Genomic DNA, 23,208 nt, shown 5'->3' on the forward strand with positions numbered 1-23,208 from the left:
TCAAAATGGCTGCCATTTATTATAAGGAAATGTGGGGAGACATCACAATTTATCAAATTTTCTCGTTTCAGAGATTTTGGGCTAACGATGCAGGACTCGAAAAAAAACCCTTGCCATTCGAGTGATACACTTTCCGTTCAAACGATGCCAGAGAAAGCCATATTATTGTTCCTTGGACATTGCACTTTTGTTCGCTTGAGAGCATACAATCCTCCATACATTCTCTGTAATTTCATTGAAATCGGGCATAAAAGTAGTCGTTTAAAAGGTAGAACTGTTCGCCGCATCACAGGTGCAGGACTCGAAATTGGTAAATAGACTACCCTTCCATCAAATTGGCCAATAAAATAGGCAGTAGCGCCTTCCAATCTTATTCCCGAAGAAATAACATTTGATGTAGTTATGCCTAGTTCAGGAACCATTATTGTTGTATTTAAGATACAGACTGAAGCAAGGAAAACGGTGCGCTCCGCAAGAACAACTTCTCTCCGTTCGTCCGTTCTCCATTTTGTTTTTAAACGGCCCCACGGCTTTCTGGGTAGACACAGGGGAACCATAAAGCCTTTCTAAAATACATTTTTTTTAAATTTGCGCATATAATGTTTTCCAACCTCAGCAAGACTGCCGCACTTCCATTATCATTGGACGTATCAAATCAGAGATGCCCCTTGCACGTTTAAATACCGCTAATACTATTTTTATTGGGAATTTTAGTCAACCTGATTAAAAACTTCTAGTGTAACAGCAAAAGGGAAGCCCCTGTGCTGGCCGGAATCTCGTTTTTATTTGTGATACCGCTGTTATTCCTCGCGGGCCTAGCAAAATGGTAGCCCAGAGAAACCGCTGGCTAATGTCCCTTATTTCTGGGAATGCCATACTTTGGAAAACCTAGTTTTGCTACTGCAAAAATATAGCGACACTTGTACTATAGCGACACTTGTAAGATCAACGATTAAACAAAGAAATAAAAACAAAAAAGATTAACCTTTCAAGTTATGCACATAAATTCCTTCTTTGTCCAGAGGTACTTTCTGTGTCCGCCTGAACAAACACGGAAACACAGCACTGAGATAATCACCGCGGCAAGATAGAAATTATGCAGTATAAAGCGCCACAGCGTCTAAGAATAAGAAAGGAAATCTTCGTAGTGGGTTGTGGTTAAGCACCATGTTACACGAGTTGGTTTTCCTGCAACTTGCAATGCAATTTTTTGTTGCGAAAGAGTAGAATTTGGTCTATTTTTTTTTCTCAACATTGCAAAAATGGCCTGTGTTGATACAGAGACCGCTTCCTTTTATTCGTCATCGTTGAATTGCACGTTACAGGAAAAAATGCCCCTTGTGACAGCGTGGAGCAAGTCAACAGTGGGTTGAAAAAAAATTCTTACAGAGATAGCGATCCCCGTCCTCTGACTGCTGAATTCCAGGAAGAAACGCCAAACAAAACCGAACTTTCAAGTTAAATTTTATTTGGCGATCAAAAAGAGGGTCGCGATTTGGCGATTTCATATTAAGGAATCTTCAAATACTAGGCTTTTTTTATATGATACTTATGACTGCCCCCCCCCCCCCCCCCCCATCCCCAGCCAGTCCTGGGCCAGCCAGTCCTACGTGCGCCTGGAAATTTCCGAGAATTTACCTCCCACTTGCATCCGAAACACGTTCGATATCAAGAGATATTTTTTTACTGCAGATAATAAAGCAATTGTCTTCCTTTCTAAGTCTGGACATCCCACAGTTTCGTGCAGTTTTTTTTTACACAAGGAATACAATCATGTAGCTGCAGAAGCTGCACATGCCAAAATGTCTGTAGACACTGACCACATCTCCAAAGTCTCGTGGGCTCACACTTAAGCTCTGGAATGTGCGAAGGGATGGGCTTATTATGCGGGTTATCAACCTCTTCATCTTTATTTCTAAGTTCTTCTAATCTTGCTTCCTGTATTTGAAGTAGAAAGTTATTTATCACTTTGTTTATCATAGCTGGAGAACTTTTTCTTCTTTTCCCCAGGCCTTTACGGATATTAACTTTTGCACCGGTCTTGGTACGTCCTTCTTTCACATGAAGCCTCGTTTCCACGCTCGTACCAATCTCTTTATTGTACGTTTTGCAGGGTGTTACAAAGGGCTGATCACGTGATGCTGTATCGGCGTTGATCTGTGGGAGTAATCAGACAATATGATTGGTCAGTAATCTTTTTTTAGCTAATCTAGATTTTTTACGTACTTAAGACATGAAATGTTTTATCTTTCTCGAGGGGGCGGGGGCAAAACACGTGTAGTAGACAAGAATTCCTGTGAGCGGGCGAGCCAGAAAAACGACATTCTAAAGCACAAGACTGATTTATATGCTTTGCTACGTTGTGTCTCATTCACCTTTAGTGTCGGTACCGCGTGACCCCGCCCGCGATAGCTAATGGGCCAGGAAATCTGAAACGAGAAAACACGAGTAACACAAACCACTCACGTTATCCCGACGTCTGACTTCCATATTTGGCAGATAAACGGTATCACGTGACCCCTTGTCCACCCGAAATGAAGTCATCATTATATCATTTGGTGTATGAACACCGGGGACTTGTGTCTTAGAATGCAAGCCACATGCAGCTGCGTCACAATCACGCGCCTTCGCGTTAATATCGCGTGCGTTATTGTTCATATCACATGCGTCGCGTGTGATCCTGTTCTCTTCGGAAACTCTCTTGTTTAGTGTATGCGCGGCACCAATTGGCTTGGAAAAATGATGGAAGTGCTCTTCTAACAGTCTTCTATGATGCGCGTCACAGAGTTTGGAGTTTTCCTTGAAAATCTGTTTTTCACTCGGAGTGAAATGCCGCGATGCTGGCGCTGCATGATGCGACGCTGGTGACACAGCTGCCTGGCCAAATGAATGGCTAGTAGCGGACTGCATTAGAGGCGGGGGTCCTGTGGTATGGGAAAGCTTGGCAGCCGAGCTCGCTTTATTTCCATGAGAATTTGGAAGCGTGGAAAGGCCTCCTATGGACAATTGGGAAGAATAAAAGAACTGTCTTAATAATACATCACCTCGATCGCCTATAAATAGAATAGTCCAACGCAAACCCTCACGGTAGTATAATGTACATTAGAGGACAAAATAGACAACGTGTTTCCAAAAACCTTACTAAACAGTTAATATTTCAACAGAGGCTTTTTGTGTCCTTGCTTAATTTTTGTGCATCCCATTTTCGCGACACTTTATTTTCGCGAAATTTGCAAAATTAATATGACTCGAAAATAAAGTGTAAGAAGGTTATCACAAAATTGAAATTCCCGATTCCACGTAATCGACCTTATTCCTACCTCTGCACGCATCACTGAGGTCCGTTATTACCAACGGAAGTCCCATATATTGCGGGGACTCATTTGAGTACCACACCAATAGCTCCTCTCCCGGTTCGATATCTTTGAAAGCTCGGTAATACACGTTGCCATGGTACTGCATGAGATCGAGGTTTTGCTCGCCTCGGTACCTTGCACAGCGGATAAATCGCATCCAACTGGACTCGTTTTCGTTGCTTGCGTCCAGATAACAAACGACCTCGTCTTCGTGAAATATCTAAGACAGACCACAATATTTAACAATTATACCTTTCCATTGAGGTAGATAGTGGCGAAATATATTTTTAAAGCCACTATTCCCCGAAATGGAAATGGTATAACTTTTTTAGTATATATAACGAGCTTTAGAGCAATTTTCTTTTCGGAAACACTTGCAAATCGGCTGTTACACCCGCTATTTTGTTCGATTTCGGGGCGCAGGAAAATATCCACCTCCTAGGAGGTGTATATTGCATTTTATCCCGAGTCTTTCAACCAATCAAATCGGTTATTCTTGCGAGGTTTCCGAGTTTTAGATACTATAAAGTATATACTATATACGTAAATATCATAAGTATTTCCTAGTCTAAAAACTTCTTCAAGTAAATATATATTATTCAAGTATATAATGCGTGAGTGCAGGCGTTCATATAATAGTGCTCAATATATAGGTGTAGAGCGGGATATATCTTGGTTTGTAGGAAAAAAAACACGCGAACTACCGTTTCATCTCTACAAGCCTGTTTCGTGGTTGCCCTTTCATCAGGATATATTGCCTCTTCATTGAGTTTATATATATAAATATATACCATGTCTGGGGGTGAAAACAAATAAAGATACTAAAAAACATATGTTCATTATTACGTATTATTGTCTTAAAAATCTCTTACCTCCCACATCATTGATGTGTCTGCATCCAGCGGTATATCTCTGGGGAGTATGCGCTTTCCCTCAAAAGGTCCGACCCAGGTTCCTTGCGGTATAGGCTGCATTGCGCAGACTCCGTATCCCCATCCGGGGATGCTTGATGTGCAAAGCTGAACTTCAGAAGGGAAAGACTCTAGAGCGCGTGATAGGATAGACGCTTTGGAGGAGCGGTTGCGCAGCTTTTCTATGGTTTCTAGGTGCGCATGCGTTGTGCATTTGCCTTCTGGGACCGAACGGCATGACGGGCAATCTGCAGATAAATGAAACAATATATAACGACAATCTCATCTGTTTGTCTGTTTTCCCACTTGTCCACTACATATACAGTTAGGGAGTGTTCATTATTTATGGCCGGGGGGGGGGGGGGGTCGGTATTCAGCGGCACTCCACTTGAGTTTTCTGTACACCCCCCCCCCCCCTTTTAAACATCAAAACTTTGTTGACCCCACCGGAGAAACCCAACAATTTTTTGACCCCCCCCCCCCCCCCCCCCCCCCCCTCCGTCTCTTTAAAAATTCACAAAACTACATTTATAACACGAAATATAGATACATATGAACAAATCATGCATTAAAAAACAACCTAGAAATAATATTTCTTATTGTAATAAGTCAAATTTGGCCTTGTGACGTTTTGAAACAGTGAAAAATATGTATCTATACCTATATCCATCTTTGCATGCTATATCACTAGTCCATATCACTTAGGACAATTTTATATTTCACTGCATGGGACTGTCCCAATAAAAGATAAAATCGTCCTTTTGGTCTGATAGATCTGGTACTCGCGGGGGTGTCCAAAGCAAAGGTATCCGAGTCAGACTTTTTACACATTGACATTATCTAATAATTTTACACATGCATATTTTCAGGGTTTTTTATTGTTCCTATAGTTCAAGCTTAAATGAACTGCTACCGAGTAATAAATATTGTTGAATTTGTCATTTGTGTGAAAGCATTCACGGCAGAACAGCAGTAAATGTTAATATGTTATTGGCAACGCTAGGAAACAGCTTTTCTTGAATTTTGTTTACTAATTTCAATAATAATAAATAAAAAAGTTCTCTACTTTGAAGGGATGAAACTTTTTTTACCCCCCCCCCCCCCCCCTTCAACCACATTAAACTTTTTATGACACCCCCACCCCCCATCGACGTACTCAAAACTTGTTTAGCCCCCGCCCCCCCCCCCCCCCCCCCCCCCCCCCCCCCCATGTGGGAACCGACGACCCCCCCTCGGCCATAAATAATTAACACTCCCTTAGCTTGTCTTAATTTACTTATTATCGTGCTTCCCTTATTTGGAGTGTGGTAGGAAGCCTTAAATTATACTCAAAGCAGACATATATTTTGTTATGGTTTATGGAAAGCAGGTTAGCGTTAATCCAGGGATAAGTATGGCTATCGGGGCATTTGTTTGGATAAGAATAACCCTGGATTAGCGCGCCTGTCTGTCCCACTCACTTGTACTTCCGGTATTATATGAATTGTTTCCAGTATTGTTGCGCAAACCATCTACGTCCACGGGTTTGATTTGTGCGTGCCCGAAGAGATAGACATTCAAGTCTAATAAAGTCAGCGGTTTTACATGAAGACTATTAGGCATCTCCGCGTACGATGTCCGTACGCTCAAAGATGAATTTCTCACCTGAAATAATATAACAGTGTGATATTTAATAAACGTAAGACTAAAACGAGAGTACAGAGCGGCCATGTTTGTTTTCATAACTAGGGCCCCTGAATGGTCCCCCGAAATTTCGATGTGCTCGCAGTTTTCGATGCTCGCGCAATTTTATTTTTTGTTGTGCTCATGCTCGCAATTGAAAAAAAATGCTAGTTCTTGCATAAAATACGGGGTGCTCGCAAGGAATTGCGGTTTGTTCGGCGACAAACCGGTTCGCCAACAACCCTAGACGTTTCGCAAGTGCTTGCCAAAGATTCAAAAGACCATTCAGGGGCACTACAACTGGTATATGGGTACCCTGTGTCTTTCTACAAGGGTAGGTTACATTTTCAGATATGGCAGTCATTGCAAACCTGGGATGGATAAGAGAGGAGAACGGAAAATGTCTCCCCTTCCGTTTTATCCCACGACAAGACGGAAATACATAAGCCAAAAGGTACAAAGGAATGTCTGTTATACTTGATTGTGATTTGATCTGTGTCTGTTTTTGGTGCGAAATTCGTATGCAGTCTCAGTCATAGAAGATGATCAAGTTAGTTAGGGGATAAAGTTATATCCACCAGGTGGATCGTATACTCCTTATTCATAGCCGTAGCAAGCCTCGAATTATTGAAGAGGCACGACACAGAAACATTAAGAAAACAATGGGGGCACAGCTACGCCCCAGGTCATTTCCTTATAATTTTTGAGAAAATTTGGGTGGGGGGGGGGGGCACGTGCCCCTAGTGCCCCACCCCCTGCTACGGCCATGCTATTACTGATGTGATTTCTTTGAGTACTGCGCACTTTTCGTTGTGTTGCAAGTTACTAACAAAACTAGTGTACTCATCACTTTATGCAATGTGTAATGCAATTTCTGTTGTGTTGCAAGTTTTTTACTTTTCGCACTATTGCCAGAATAATACCCTAATAACCTCTGATTTTTTTCCCAAGGGACGACTACTCGCGAGATTCCCTCAAAAACAATAGATGGTTCTAAAATTCCCTCATGCATTAATGATGAGGGAAATTTAGAAAAAGACGAGAATCTTTTGTCTTCTACATTTCCCTCGTCTACATCAGTGCTTGAGAGAAATTTAGTACCAAGATGCTCGTCTTCTAGTTTCCACCAGGGAAACAAATTGGAGGCAGCTTCTTGATTAGCACAGGAATTGGCTTGATCTCATGATATCTAAACAATGTTTGACTAGATCCATGTGGGATGATTTTGATTTCTATACGCATACATACTTATGACCTCAGAAAACAAAACTGTAGAGCTAAACAAACTGATAACTTATAAAAATCACCCTGTGTATCCACAAAACCCACATGTTTTTTTCATCATCATTGCATTGCAAGTTAAAGGAAAAATTGCCTCGTGGGAAAATGCCTCACTGCTGTGATTTTTCACTGTTGCAATAAATGCTATAAACAACATTCTAACTTAACATTCTAATTATTTGAAATTTTTATTTGATAATTTGCGAGAAGTTTCCATTCTTGAAACAATTATTTGAATTTTCAAATGGACACACTCTCTTTCTGTTAGTCATGTGCTGTATGAACTTGACAAATGGGCCAAAATTCAAACCACTGTTACTTATCCAAGTGAAGAGATAACAAAAGGTTGGTTTGAATTTATTAAAGGGATAAAAACCTCTATATTTACACGAAAAAAATACTAGAAAGTCTAATCAAAATTATCAAGCTTTGCTTTGAAAATTCAAAAACTCTTTTTAATAATAGTAACTTTCTGGCAATTAATCAAATGAAATGTTTAATAATGAACTCAATAATCAGCTCTAGGTTGCTTGACCTGGTTTGACTGTAATGAATAGAAATATTAGCAAATTAATTCCCTATCAAGTTGCACTTTGTGTGTAACTATGTTTTGTTAGGGTTGTAGTAGGAACTGGCGCTGAGGAAAAGTATCCCAATATTTTTAAAAATTATAAGGAAATGACCAGTAGACACATGGCTTTACACCCCAATATTTTCTTAACGTTTCTGTATCATGACCTCCAGCATCAATATTTTAAGGTCCACGCTAGAGCTCTGCTGGTACAGTCGCTGCAGCATTAGATGCTGTATATAGCTAAAGATAAAATTCTTTTTTTTTTTTTTACAGGTACTAATTAAATAAGTCCTAAGTCTTTAACATGAGGTTCCGGTTCCTGAATAAATAGCCTATAAAAAGTAATTAAATAGAGATTAAATTGTGATTAAATAGGAGATATATTTAATCAATACATGATCACTACTTTATATATGTACTTATAGTTAAGTATACAAATTAAATAGTGATTAAACAGTTGTTAAATAAAAATTAAATAGAGATTAGGTAGAAATTAAATAGAGATTAAAAAGAGATTAAATAGAAATTAAATAGAGATGAAATAGCAATTAGAGATAAAAAAGATATTAAATAGAAATTAAATAGAAATCAAATATAGATTAAATAGAAATTAAATAGAGATTTTCATAGAAATGATAAAGAGATTCAATATGGCAATAAAATACTTGTTAAGTATAAGTTAAATACTTATAAACTAAGTAGCAATTAAATATAACCGGTTCTAGACAATCGTTTAAAATCGACACCGGTTTGGCAATAAAAAAAACCTTAAAAAACGGTAAAAGCTGATTGATTTTTATCGATTGTATTAAAAAATTGAGAAAAATCGACCGCACTTTCAAAAAAAGTTAACGATTTTGATCGACTTCTATTAGTTCAATAAAGATAATGGACTAGACCCCCCCTCGTTTTTTATTTTTGTTCAAAATCGAAGATGGTTGCTACTAATCGCTCGTAGCTGATTTTTCGCGATAAAAACAAAGGATAAATGCCTGCATCATGTCTCCCTCGTCATTTGTTTGTTTGCCTTTTTCTTGTGGATAAAAACGTTTTTCTAAACTGCCGTTAAAATTCGATAAATCCGCATTTTTATTTTCCCCTTATTGATTGACTAGACCGGGAATTAAAGTTAATAACATATTTTTTCCTAAGGCATTCTTTTAATGTGTCTGTAAATATTCATGTGGTTTTAAAAGACATGAATCAGCCATTTGTACCTTGGCAATGAGTGCTATGACTATTGGATTCTCCAGTGCAAGCAAACCCATTTGAAATATCTAATATCATTTTACATGTGCAAAATGGTCCTATGTCCGTTCTTAAGTTCCCTAAAAGTAAGACCCTATTTCCATTATGAGGAAGAGCCACAAACATATCCATAACCATTTGTAGGTTTACTCGTAATTTTCATGTTATTGAGCTTAACGTGTATTTTGTTTTTAGGTTTTCCTTCAAAGGCTGGATCATAATGTTTAAACAGTGGTGGTGGTGTTCTGTGGTGAGCACATGGTGGTTTGGTGCTATTGCTTCCATCACAAAGAGAAAGGTAAATATATATAGGTTAATAACATGCTTAGGGTCTGCGTTTTCTTTTTTCGGTCGCGAAAGTCATGACATTTTTCTACAGTGAAGACCGGCCCATGATGCTCGGACTCCGAATAATAGGGGACGGGTGTGAAAGTGAATCAGAGATATCATTTCCGTTGTAAGCCTGGCCAACCCTAATGGATATCTGCCTCGGCGATCGAAACATCCTTATCCCGCTGACAAAAGCATACCCGAGTTACACATAACTCCACAAGCTAGACAGACAAAGATGACGTGGCTACATATAAAATGCGCACCTCAAAGGAGCAACCCGATAATGGCACAGGTTTACCAATTAGTGACCCGTAAATGAAAATTGAGTTGTTAGTCGATATTTAATAGATAAGAAACAGCCCAACGTCTGGAGCTTGTAATAAGTAACCGTTGTGGATCATCTGTTCTGTGAGCTCCTCTTAGTTCTGTATGTTATGCGAAGGAATCCTTTGTGAAGAAATGGGCAGTGAGTACGGCCCGGATAAAACACTCGGTTTTAATACTGCTCATGGTGTCCTCCTTCAAGTGGCCATAAATTTACTTTGATAGAGATGTATCATGAATTCATCACATGGCTTGGCTCGATTGGGTAATATAAAATATCTCTGGGTATCATAAAAAAGGTTCCTTTATTTTCGTAATTCAATTACGAAATAATTTCAGAGAATGAAATAGTGGAGAATTTGGTATGGTAAAAGATATCATTGTCTTTTTTATTCTTTATTTTCTGCGAGGTCACCCTTTATTACCGCTCCGATATTTTTAGAAATTTATTAATTAGCTTTCTGATCCATTCCAGAAAGTTTCCCACCATTGGTGCCACATCCTCGCTTGGTTGAACATAGGGAAAAGAGATGTCGGCGAATTATTTCGCTGAATTATCCAATATGTTTAACAATAAGCACCCCTTACTGGGTAATCTGTGTTTCTTAGCAATGCTTTCGCTATTAAAAAAAGACCAATCACGCCGCCATTTTACGTTCCGCACATTACCGAGTGACTCAAACAATCCATTTCCATCGGTTAAATCAAACAAATGTGACAAAATTATATATTAGATATCGTTAATAAAGTATCACACTTCGATCGTGGATGGTTATTCTGAAGTTTTCTTGCAAATAAGCCGCTGTATTTTATTTTGTAAACAGTAGGGAGTGGTTGACCGACCATTTTTTTAAGCATAAGGTGTTGTTCTTATGGCATCGTATTATTTTTAAGACAAAAAGGGGTTAAAAACCTGCAAGTATTATCCGAGTCAGAGATATCATTTCCGTAAATGTCTGCTCCCCCAATCAGTCGACTCGATTTTTCAACTCTTTACGATTTCAATACTTATATTTTTATCTTCTTTTTCACTGTTATTTTTTTATGGTTCTCAAAAACAATTACCGCGTTAGGCACGATTTCGATTAATTTATTCATATTTTATTGATATATTCATGTTTCTTGACACGCGTCCAAGTTCATTGATTGATGGTATGATTGATTTGTTGTTTTTGTTATGCATTCGAGATTTCAGCTATTTATATCTGGTTACTGCCGTATGGATACTGATTAAACTGATGTCCCGTCCATTATCTTTTTAATAATTTCTTAATTATTTATACTTCGACTCTCAATTTCGATTCGCAGAGCTCGATACTCAAGATCGCAGCAATTTCAGAAAAAACATCTGATACCCGCCATTGCGGGATAACTAAGCAGGATAATTAATAGTACATTAATATAGATGGTTTAAATACTTCTAAGGGTTCAACCTTCTAGCTTCTTCGAAAATCAGCAATTCCGCGTGTCAGAAAGCATCCATTTCCATCGGCCAATTCAAGCGAGTAACTGACAAAATTTAATTAAATATTTCTATTAATCAATAGTTAATCAAGTATTAAACTTTTTTAGTGAATTATAGTTTTCTTGCAAATAGACCGTTGAATTTTCAATTCTCTAAAGTTATACACGCTATTGGATCCCGTGGTATTTCCGACGTTTCACAAAGCGCCCTCTGATATTGGACACGATATTGTTGCTATTTGGTTAGTGATATTAGTGTGTTTGTTTGTTGCGGATCACAGAGCCCCCAAGAGTTACCGCGTTAACCGACGCAGAAAGACTAAAGCGACGTTCGTTCGATGAAAACAGCGTTGACAATTTAGTCATTAGTCAATTTGAATGTTACTTATTACACATCATACACCTATTTCAATAAAGTTTGACTATAAGAAAATTGAAAATGGAACAAAGTTTGGCCAATAATAATATATAATAATCAAAAATGCGTTCATTCATTACAAGGGCCTCGCTACAAACTTAATTCAGCCTCACTGAATGTTATTAACAGATAAAAGACTTGTTTTCCCCAGCCAGTGGTGTTAGGCATTCATCATTTTCCATTTTCTTATAGTCAAACTAAATTGAAATAGGTGTATACAACTATGCATTGTTAATTCCTTATGTAGTCTTCAAATTAAAATGTTCTCAGCGGTATCACAGGTGACATGGGAATGAATTCCTCCAGGCTCCTCCCAGAAAACCTTCAGTTAGTCTTTGTAGAACTCTTTCTTCGTTATCTCGTTAAACATTTAATATTTTGAATCATTGACTAGGAGCTAAAGGGAAGTGGATCCTCGAATATTGAAATTGTTTTTTGCCCTGATACCAAGATAGTTTCAAGGTATTTCTCCTTTTTTTTCTTTGTTTGCTTTGGTGTTCCAATTTTCGTTTATACCCGTTTCACGAAAGTAAATAGTAACCAAGAAAATCATTACAAGGAAAGGCTGTTCTTTTTCTCTTTTTCCTTTTATCTTGATACGTCAAAATAGATATCTGCGAACATTTAAATCTAGTCTGGCGAAATTGGATAATTTAAATCTTTGTTCCCGGAGAAAAATATACAGCATTTTGTTATCATCGTGCTAATACTGGAATCAATTGGAATAAAATGGTAGTGCTCGAAATTTGGACTGATTAATTTTGTTTTGTCAATGTTTACCTCGCAAAATGTCCTTACTTTCATATGAAAAACAAAAACCAATACTTTAGAAAAAATACGCGACGTTTGATTTTGCCAATTTAGTGGTTCTAGTTCTATACACATAGCCACGGTGATTTGGAAGAACGTTTCTAGAGATGCCTTATCCTTAATAACTCACCACCGGTTGCATATTGCAGTTACTAAGGATGAATCTTCCATGAACTCTCAGCTCCCGAACGTTTACCACCTGATGACTTGTTCAAGTTTTCCATCGCATGCATGCCGGGTAATAATATTGCACTTACTAGCCGACTTCCCAATATCACGAGACTTCTCAATCAAACTCTTAGCAGACTGCGTCGCCACTCAACGCCCATTGGTCCAATATTAGAGACGCGTTTTGCTCTAATAGGCGTGACTGTGGGGAGGGGAGGAGTTGAGGGGAGGGGAGGGGATGTGACATTTGGTCAAAGAGATTGTACATCAAATTTGGAGGTCCGCGTCAACATATCAAACATATTCCCCACGGATAGTGTCCTTCGTATGTATTGCCTTATATGGAAAAAAACGTAGGAAGAAACCACCGGACAGCCTCTATCTGCTGGTGTGCGTCGGACCTTGTGGTCTGCGTCGACAGTGGATTAATTAATAAAACCTGTAAAAGAAAAAGTCGACAACAACGCAGATTTATGTTTTTTAGAACGATATTTCGGCGGGCCAATACCTGCCTTCTTCAGGTTATAAATGAGTTACAATGGCATGTTATAGCTAGTATATGTACAAAGTTCATTGATGATTAACTAACAAAAGGTAAAAATAGTAATTGAGTAAAGAGTGACTTATGGAAGATGGTAAATAGGGTGGTGTGGATTACTAAGTAGCTAAACGGTTTCTTCACGCCGGTTGAGGCCACCGGGTTCAAGAGTGCCAGCGCGAGCTATCAGTGTGGCTTCTCTTGCTTTGCGGATGGAGTCGCGGTTATTTCTTATTTTTTCAATAGGTATGAGCTCTATGTCAGAAGCGGAGTGGTTAGGTTTTAGGAAGTGTTTAGCGGCGTGGGTTGGTATGGATCGAGATTGGGAGTCTACAGTTCTGCGGTGGTCATTAAAGCGTTCTTTTAATTTGCGTTTAGTTTCCCCAATATATTGAAGGTTACAGCGGTTACATTGAATCATATAAATCACGTTTTTAGTATTGCAGGTTATGTGGGAGGTTATAGGTCGTGTTTCACCTGTTGAGAAAAATGTGTAGCTTGTAAGGCCATCGGTTCTAATATAGGGGCAGGTTAGGCAGTTTTTTCCGCAACGGAAAGCACCGGGAGGTTGGTTGGTGGGAGAGCGGTCGGAAGGTAGCTTGGCTTCAACGAGGATGTCGCGGAGGTTAGGTGAGCGGCGAAAGGCGACAAGAAGGGGCTCAGTGAAAACCTTATGGCATCGCTTAGACGAGAGTAGAAGGTTGTAGTTTCTACGGATTATGTTGTTGATGTTAGGTAGTGTAGGGTTATAGGTAGTGACAAAGGGGATGCGACGGGAGTTTTTGTGGTTGTTATTATTAGGGCGTAGGGCGTCAATGCGGGAAATGTTAGCAATTCTTGGATTAGTTATTCTACTTCTTAGACCCAGGCCTCCAAGAGATTGACCGAGCGGGTTTTAAGGTCACCAAAATATTGATATGTCTAGCCTTTGGTCGCATAGCAGCTTTCATAACGGCAGTTTTTAATATGCCCCAAGAGCGTTCAGTTTTATTATTAGTGGCATAAACCTAAATTTAAATTCAGAGCATTTTCGCCAATAGCTGCAATTCACGATTAAGTAGGCCCCGATTTATTTTATTTTTTTTAAAATGTCGTGCAGGCTGTGGTGAATAATGCACGTGAAGAGGACTGGGCACGAAATAAAGCTTCCCAGCTAAAAACCTTTTAACAATAACGAAATACTAGCGACATTCTCTGCAAAATGCCCATTTTTCCTTAACAGTCACTGTATTAATTTTTTTCCAGGGGGTTGGATATTTTCTGGAACTACACATCAGGCTTCCGTCATTCAAATGAGGTCTAGGGTCTAGCAGAGGGAATGGGGGTGTCGAAATACATTTAGTAGACTTTGATTCGATTAATATCCAATAATATCACAATATTGAGGGTCCAGCATATCATAATATATGGTATTTAGATACCATCCTACCTCTGCTGGACCCATCTCCAGTCGACTCATTATCGAATGATGCCGAGTCACTTTCGTTTAGTGTCGACTCATTCTCGGATAGCGCCGATTCGATCGTGTTGTGTCGCACCATTATCGGATAGTACCGAGCCGTTTAGTCTCGAATTACTTTAATCCAGTGCCGAGTCACTACCATAGACTGATTTTCCGAATTGTACCAAGCTACTTCCGTGTGGTATCGGCTCATTTTCGGATAGCGCCGAGATAATTCCGGAGTACCCGAGTCACCGAGTTAATCCCATATTGCTAGCAATGCCGAGTCCACACTTGTGTTCGAGCAGTACCGAGTCACGTGTTCCGAGCAGTACCGAGTCACGTGTTCCGAGCAGTACCGAGTCACGTGTTCCGAGCAGTACCGAGTCACGTGTTCCGAGCAGTACCGAGTCACGTGTTCCGAGCAGTGGTGAGTCACACTCGTGTTCCGAGCAGTGTTGAGTCACACTCGTGTTCCGAGCAGTACCGAGTCACACTCGTGTTCCGAGCAGTACCGAGTCACACTCATGTTCCGAGCAGTGCTGAGTCACACTCGTGTTCCGAGCAGTACCGAGTCACACTCATGTTCGAGCAGTACCGAGTCACACTCATGTTCCGAGCAGTACCGAGTCATACTCGTGTTCCGAGCAGTGCTGAATCACACTTGTGTTCGAGCAGTACCGAGTCACACTCGTGTTCCGAGCAGTACCGAGTCACACTCATGTTCGAGCAGTACCGAGTCACACTCATGTTCCGAGCAGTACCGAGTCATACTCGTGTTCCGAGCAGTGCTGAATCACACTTGTGTTCGAGCAGTACCGAGTCACACTCGTGTTCCGAGCAGTGCTGAGTCACACTCATGTTCGAGCAGTACCGAGTCACACTCATGTTCCGAGCAGTACCGAGTCATACTCTTGTTCCGAGCAGTGCTGAATCACACTTGTGTTCGAGCAGTACCGAGTCACACTCATGTTCCGAGCAGTACCGAGTCACGTGTTCCGAGCAGTGGTGAGTCACACTCGTGTTCCGAGCAGTGGTGAGTCACACTCGTGTTCCGAGCAGTGTTGAGTCACACTCGTGTTCCGAGCAGTACCGAGTCACACTCGTGTTCCGAGCAGTACCGAGTCACACTCATGTTCCGAGCAGTGCTGAGTCACACTCGTGTTCCGAGCAGTGCTGAGTCACACAGAGCAGTACCGAGTCACACTCGTGTTCCGAGCATGGCTGAGTCACACAGAGCAGTACCGAGTCACACTCTTTTTCCGAGCAGTGTTGAGTCACACTCGTGTTCCGAGCATGGCTAAGTCACACTCGTGTTTCGAGCAGTGCTGAGTCACACAGAGCAGTACCGAGTCACACTCGTGTTCCGAGCAGTGTTGAGTCACACTCGTGTTCCGAGCAGTGTTGAGTCACACTCGTGTTCCGAGCAGTGTTGAGTCACACTCGTGTTCCGAGCAGTACCGAGTCATACTCGTGTTCCGAGCAGTGCTGAATCACACCCGTGTTCCGAGCAGTGTTGAGTCACACTCGTGTTCCGAGCAGTGTTGAGTCACACTCGTGTTCCGAGCAGTGTTGAGTTACACTCGTGTTCCGAGCAGTGTTGAGTCACACTCGTGTTCCGAGCAGTGCTGAATCACACTCGTGTTCCGAGCAGTGTTGAGTCACACTCGTGTTCCGAGCAGTGTTGAGTCACACTCGTGTTCCGAGCAGTGTTGAGTCACACTCGTGTTCCGAGCAGTACCGAGTCACACTCGTGTTCCGAGCAGTACCGAGTCACACTCGTGTTCCGAGCAGTACCGAGTCACACTCATGTTCCGAGCAGTACCGAGTCACACTCATGTTCCGAGCGGTACCGAGTCACACTCGTGTTCCGAGCAGTACCGAGTCACACTCGTGTTTTGAGCAGTGTTGAGTCACACTCGTGTTCCGAGCAGTATCGAGTCACACTCGTGTTCCGAGCAGTACCGAGTCACACTCGTGTTCCGAGCAGTACCGAGTCACACTCATGTTCCGAGCAGTACCGAGTCACACTCATGTTCCGAGCGGTACCGAGTCACACTCGTGTTCCGAGCAGTACCGAGTCACACTCGTGTTTTGAGCAGTGTTGAGTCACACTCGTGTTCCGAGCAGTACCGAGTCACACTCATGTTGCGAGCAGTGTTGAGTTACACTCGTGTTCCGAGCATTGTTGAGTCACACTCGTGTTCCGAGCAGTGCTGAGTCACACAGAGCAGTACCGAGTCACACTCGTGTTCCGAGCATGGCTGAGTCACACAGAGCAGTACCGAGTTACACTCGTGTTCCGAGCATTGTTGAGTCACACTCGTGTTCCGAGCAGTACCGAGTCACACTCATGTTCGAGCATTGCCGAGTCACTCAAATGGAAATAATCTTCAATGGTTGGTCATGGTTCTTAATTCCCCCCTCCCCCCACCTCCCACTGTTATTACACATTGTGCTGGGGAATTTTCCAAATTCAATTTTAAATATATCAATAAGCTTCACAGACTGATGACGTATTATCATTGGGATCATTACATGTGCTTATGCCAAGCGTTAAAACAAACACATATTATATATTCTTGTTATTTCTTTGCATTTCAACTCTTCAAAAGAAACACATCATAAAAGGAATGAAGAGGTATCACGTTAGATGCGTCTTTGATACTAAAACTCCTTTTTCTCGGACGAAAAAAACTCGAAAGTGCTCGAACGATTTTTCGACTGAATGTCATTACAATCCAAACATTTTTACGCCCACATGTTTTAGCTTAAGTCCTATTTGAATTCAAATGTCAGCCAAAGATGTAAAGTTGTATGCGGTACTTGGAACCTACTGTGTAATCTGTTGACTACATCATCATCTTATTCAAACTGAAAATGTCCGGAAGGTCTTTTTCTTTCGTAATGTTTTGTTACTGTTTTTTTTTTTTTTTTTGTTTGCCTACTTTTTTTTTTCTGCACCGCTTGTCTTTTTTTTCTCTTATCTCTTGGATATAAGGTTATAAAAGCAGAGTCCAACATCAAAAGCAAATCGTCACTTCCACCACAATCTCAAGGCCACCTTGCGCTATTGAACGATGGTATTTAGTGTCCGAAATTTGTCACATAAAACGTATGAAATCTGCAAAAAGATAAACCAAAAAAACAAAAAGCAAACACGTATGATTATGTATAGTATATTGCTGTCGAGGTAGCTACGTGTGGGGCATTCTTAATTGCCATTAGGGTTTTTTTTTCACTGTACAATGAACTCGTTCAATGTACTGCGATAACACGCGGCCAATGTAAACTTGTGATGAACCTGGGTCACCGTCACTGTCAGGACACGTCCTTTTTCAACACGTTTTTCACAGTCCAATGTGTATTTTAAGTTTAGCCGTTTCTGTTCATGGTGCATAATGATTCACCTTTAAAGGGATATACTTAAACGTGTCGACCCAAAGACCCCTCTCGCTTCTGAGTTTTTTGCAAAAGGGAGTTTTTCTCGTTTTTAAGCATTTTATTAATCTTCGCTGTTAAAATTAAAGTGGGTGTGTGTCAGGAATATTTTTTCCCTTTAACGTCCTGTGTCGGTTCTGAGATATTTTATGCAAAAGGAGTTTCTGTCGTTTTTTGGCATTTTATTTACTTTCGCTGTCTTCAATAAAATTTGTGTGTGTCATGTATAAAGAGAGTATTTTTTCCTAAACTTAACCTTCTTGAATGATTTAACAAATTAAGCGAAATGCCATGTCTTTGTAAATCTGTATTTTCAAGGCAACAGAATTTCTCTTAAGAGTTTTCTTTTGTGCACTACACAGACCAGATGAAGTTAGTTTCCGTCAAATGCAGTTCCGAGGTGTCGAAGATGATAATATGTAACTTTAGACGACTTTCGATACGCCAAAACTAAAAAATTAACGCTTTGTCGCCTGGGCTTCATTAAAAGAGTTGTCGACATTTTAGAAATCGCTTTGTAAGGTTTCGTTGAAGTGGGATTGTGATAATTTCCAATATGTCCGATTTTAGTATAGTTGTACGCCATGCTAAAAGTTTTGAAACTAGTGAGCGGGGGAAAGGAAGGGTTAATGTATCACTGTGCACACAATCTGCGCAAGCTATGCTCTTTTCAATAAACTGTTGTTTTTTTAGGATTTTCATTATCTAAAGTGGCAGAGTTGATTTACTTTTGGTGGCCGGCTTCAAATTACTACCTTGGTCTAGCATCCCAACACCACATGTGATTAGTGATGCTAATTTATTTAGCAGGAAAGGATTAGCAATTAGAAAAGTTGCTTTGCCTTTTTAACTTGGCGCCAGCCTCACCAAATCATGCAAGAAGCCAGTTTTGGTACCTAACGGAAACAGACCTGGCAAAAAGTGAGATATATTCCCTGAGGGGACGAATCTGCCTGCATGTGTTTATCTTGCTTCAGGCAGCTCGAGACCCTAGGCGGGTCACCACTCTAGCAGACGTGAACTGTCGGAGCTCATGTTGATTGCATATGGCTTCCCAGGGAACCATTAACAATGAAACCACTAAGGATCTGCAATAATTTGCACCTTAAATACCCCATGCAGGTTTTTCTCCCGCCATTTTCATAGCATTGGGCCTTATGGCCACACCTTTTCTTAAAGAACTCCATCGCATAAGTTCAATTTTGCTTTAATTTTTTGATGCGATTTTTCTCGTTTTTTTCTGTTTGTGCGTCGTGTGGTTGGCTTGTTGTCGTATTTATAAAAGTTTAGACAGGGCCCGCTGCTGCATGCAACCACGGTCGCTCAAATAGCTTATTCATATGTTGGCTTTGATTACTTCCCTCGACAAGCTGGCGAAAACTGTCAACGCGACAAGAAACCCATAATTTTAAGGGAGCCATTTTTCTTTCAAGAAATGGAAGTGAAGTGTTGTTCATTAGTTTTGAATCGAAACGAATGCGGGACCATTCAAATGCTTGTTGCGTTTAGTTACAAAGTTTCTTGTGTTGTTTATTGAAGTCTCGCTTTCTCTTTTATCCCTTAATTGATTCTGAACTGTCGAATCGATTAGCTGAACTCGTAGTTTCCACCTGTTTCTATGAGAGCCGTCGTTTGAAGGCGTTCTAGACGCCAGACATGGTGTATTTTGCAAACTGAAACAACTAGAAGCTCTAAAACAAAGCCCCACAAAAACCCAAAACAACCACTTGAAAATATGCTGATCAAGATCTTGGAATCTTACTACTTTGGGATTAAAAGTAGTATTTCTTTGTTTTTGATAGCAGTTTAGCTTACATTGTGTTAGAATTTTGAATTTCTACATTAAAAGTATCAAAAAGAAAGCTTCAGTATAGATGTTTTTTGCAGTATGAAGCAATTCTGTATTTGTTGAAGCTGGTTATCAACAAAAATTCCGACTGCTTTCAAACTTCAAGTGTGCAAATTTTCTTGTTTATTCGACGCAATTATTTACCATTTAAAGTTTTTCTTTTGAAGTTCGAACTTTTTGTTATTATTGTTTGGGCTTTCTCGACTGGAGTTATGCAAAAATATTATAAACTCGTGAATATATTTACGTTATGCAGTTCCATTGATGAATGCTTTATATATTTGCTTTAAAACTTCCAATTGAAATTGCTTATCGAAAACATTTCTCGATTTTTTTTTGCAAACTTGCTTAAACTTTCTTGCGTGACCAAAAGGTTGTTCTAATTGCAACAATTTTGCTCTGATAAAGAACATTGTGGTAGTCCCCAAAAATTATAAAAAACCAGAAGATCAAGATAAGATAAGAAGCAAAAAACGTGTTGGAATACAACTTACACCCCCAACAAAACGACTGAATTATTTACCTACCCGCAAAACACACATGTTGAATCAAACTTTAGCTCAGAAGCAGGTCTTTAAAAAAAAAAAAAGAAAAAAGAAGCGTTTCAGAAGCTCTTTTCCAAACTTTTCGTTGGTATTTTTTAATTTACTTCTAATTATTTTGAACTAAAACCCGTGTCATAAACCAAAGGTTAAATTTCAGAGTGAGATACATTTTGATTCCCACATTCGCAAATGTATAGGACTTAATATTATGGGTTAAAAATACTCACAAAAATTAAAAGTTTTTTCAATTGATATTCAAAAAAAGACGGCATCTAAAACAGGATGCTTAGTGGATTTTCAAATTTAGTGCTCGAACAATTTTTATTTAATTCGCCCTAGGGCATACTGAATTCAGCTGGACTTAAACAAATCCGTCCTTTTTTCTGCTACGCTGCAAATCAAAAGAGACTCCATTGAATAGATTAGTCTTCAGTCTGAATGATTTTTCCCTATAAAGAACTTTGGTAAGTTTCGAAAGAATAAACGCTCCATTTATAAGTTTTTTTAGATTAGCTAACTTGGTTTCATAATATTAATCATGAATGATTAATGATTTTCTTTACAATTGATTCTGGTATTGTATAACGTCATATCGCTTAGTTGACTTCAGTTAGTTTTATGAGCTCATGGAAGTTGTTTATCTCTAATCCTCGCGGTTGGGTGCACGCGAAAAGAGTTTTTAATTTGCGGCGACTTGCATTGAAGACCAGAAGCCTTAGAGGGAAGACCCACGAATTTCAGTCAGATATTTCGGCAGGTAAGCTGACCAGTTATTGCTGTATGTTTTTTATATTTTAGTCAGTCCTAAGTTTTACTCATTTGCATTGCTTTCGTTTTATATTATTCGAATTGAATGTTTAGGTATTGTACTACTCTTTCACTTTATTTCACAATATTTTCTTTTAAAAGACATACTCTATGGATATTCCAAAGTATATCCCTAGTAACAAAAATTTAAAAGCAAGGTCATATTCATTTAAAGTTTGTGCTAGTTTTAGCCAAGCCTAGAGAATTGTGTTCTTATTTATTTTTATGATCGCGGATTTCCAAAACATTCAAAACTTTTTGAAAACTTTCTTTGTGTTTGAAAAGAAATTTCTTTAAAGGTTTCCAAAGAAACAAGATGTCAAGTGTTTAAAGAGATAGAAAAATTCAAACATATCATTTATCAAATTGTTCGTAGATTAAAACGGTTCGAAATCATCCTCAAATTTTCTAATAATAAATAACTCGAATTAAATATTTTTAACAGACGTGATCGCCTACATTAAATATTTATACTTTTGATCTGGGTTTAATTTTCTCTTTTGCTTTACAAAAGGGTAAACACTTAACGGCGTTCGTCGCTAGTACCTACAATTAACAGTTGTTTAAGATTATTTTGACGAGTTGAGGGAATATTTATATGCTACCATGGGAGACTTCATTAAGGCACATTAAAACGCTGCGAAATTGTTATTAATCTACCTCTTGACTAATTACCAAATATATCATAAAAGTCTGGATTATACAAAATAACAGCGACGACAAAACATTAAGATTTCTGAAATAACTTTTTCTTTGGGCGATTTCTTGGAAAAATATGGCTGATCAAATATCTTTCAATTTTCAAGTCTTTTTTTTGGTTCTACACTGTTTAATGGACATTTCTTTATAAACACAATCAGAGAACTTGAACAATGTTGACGAATTTTAAAGAGTGCCCGTGGTGTAATTGATATTTCTTTATTATAACGCATTTCGTTTGTTATATCTAGTGTCGTCCCGAAGCGCAGCGGAATTTTTTCGTATATACTCATCCATTGTCAAAAAAACGTCATGACGTGAATTGAAACTAAAAAAAAGATAGTTTGAGAATCTATCCCATCCCTTCAATTTCATTCATATTTTAATGGTATCTCTAGAACCATTATTTGTATGAGTTCTAAACCTATAGATTGACAGAAGGAATGTTGATTTTGGAGGAACCAATTGACAAGTTGATAAAACGTTGCTCGATATTTTTTATGGATCTTTTAAAATGGCAATTTGACCAGACTTCCTTACAATGGAATGATTTCGCATAAGCGTCTTTTTTAAAGCAAATATCTTTGATTATTATATAAAGATTTCAATACATATTTTTAATGAGTTTTTATATGCTACTGAGCTATTTCTTCGCGTTTTCTTTGGCTTTTTCTATTTGAGAAACAATAATTTTAGACGTATTTACACTAGGAAGCTAGTGATTTTTTATAAACGGTTACATGACTTATTTTTTTTTGTAGAATTTCCAAAAAATGGAAAACGAGAAAAATGTGTCCCCAAAATTCCACGTTACTGAAGATATGTTGCAGCGCTGCCTGTACATGCGCAAAGAAGTTCGACCGCTGGATATCAGACAGTATGCATCGTGGACTCTCAACAAAGGTATTTTTTTTTATAAGCGAATATTGTTTTTTTTTGTAGTCTTATATATAAATCTCATGTATATCGCTTTACAAACAGTGAGCTTCCAAATCTCCGACAAAGCCTCATCATGCCAGAAAATTACCCGAGCGCTCGAGACCTTTCCGCCAGAAGTTCGACTTTGTACATCCGGGGTACCGGGCCACTTGGCAGGGGTGTGCGCGCGCATGCCTATCCCTGCTGGTACATGGGTTGGCCCATACGCAGGGCGCCGTGTGCTGCCGGGAGCTGTTAAGTCGGGCGACGCAAACGCTTACATGTGGGAGGTAAGGCAAACTGTTTGCATTCTATAAGACTTGAACTATTTTTCAGATGAAATTGGTGACTTGCTCTAAGGAGTCACGTGATTGGGTGGGTGGCAAACTTGCACGCGCTCGGGGTTTTAGCGGCAAAAGCA

The 23,208-nt window shown here is 39.5% G+C and overlaps 2 protein-coding genes across 3 annotated transcripts in view; one reads left to right on the plus strand and one right to left on the minus strand.

The window, feature by feature from the left end:
* LOC5514175 lies at positions 1-12,876 on the minus strand. The gene is made up of 6 exons (XM_001634325.3): positions 12,512-12,876; positions 5,728-5,911; positions 4,229-4,515; positions 3,321-3,576; positions 2,467-2,996; positions 1-2,157 (listed from the first exon to the last, which is right to left on the minus strand). The coding sequence occupies exons 1-6, from the start codon at positions 12,521-12,523 to the stop codon at positions 1,717-1,719; spliced, it is 1,710 nt and encodes a 569-aa protein (XP_001634375.3). The 5' UTR covers positions 12,524-12,876; the 3' UTR covers positions 1-1,716.
* LOC116619198 (putative histone-lysine N-methyltransferase PRDM6) overlaps positions 6,264-23,208 on the plus strand; it is a 19,061-nt gene continuing 2,116 nt past the window's right edge. The window contains exons 1-4 of one of the 2 annotated variants that reach the window (XM_032383713.2): positions 6,264-6,383; positions 9,228-9,330; positions 22,631-22,772; positions 22,851-23,077. In XM_032383713.2, coding sequence (XP_032239604.1) covers positions 9,253-9,330; positions 22,631-22,772; positions 22,851-23,077 — 447 coding nt within the window. In that variant the 5' untranslated portion in view covers positions 6,264-6,383; positions 9,228-9,252. Of the gene's footprint in view, positions 6,384-9,227; positions 9,331-17,481; positions 21,121-22,630; positions 22,773-22,850; positions 23,078-23,208 lie in introns of those variants that run through there. The other variant, XM_048727455.1, reaches the window with a different exon arrangement.

Source organism: Nematostella vectensis, chromosome 5 (assembly GCF_932526225.1).
Source record: "Nematostella vectensis chromosome 5, jaNemVect1.1, whole genome shotgun sequence".
Taxonomy (NCBI): Eukaryota; Metazoa; Cnidaria; class Anthozoa; order Actiniaria; family Edwardsiidae; genus Nematostella; species Nematostella vectensis.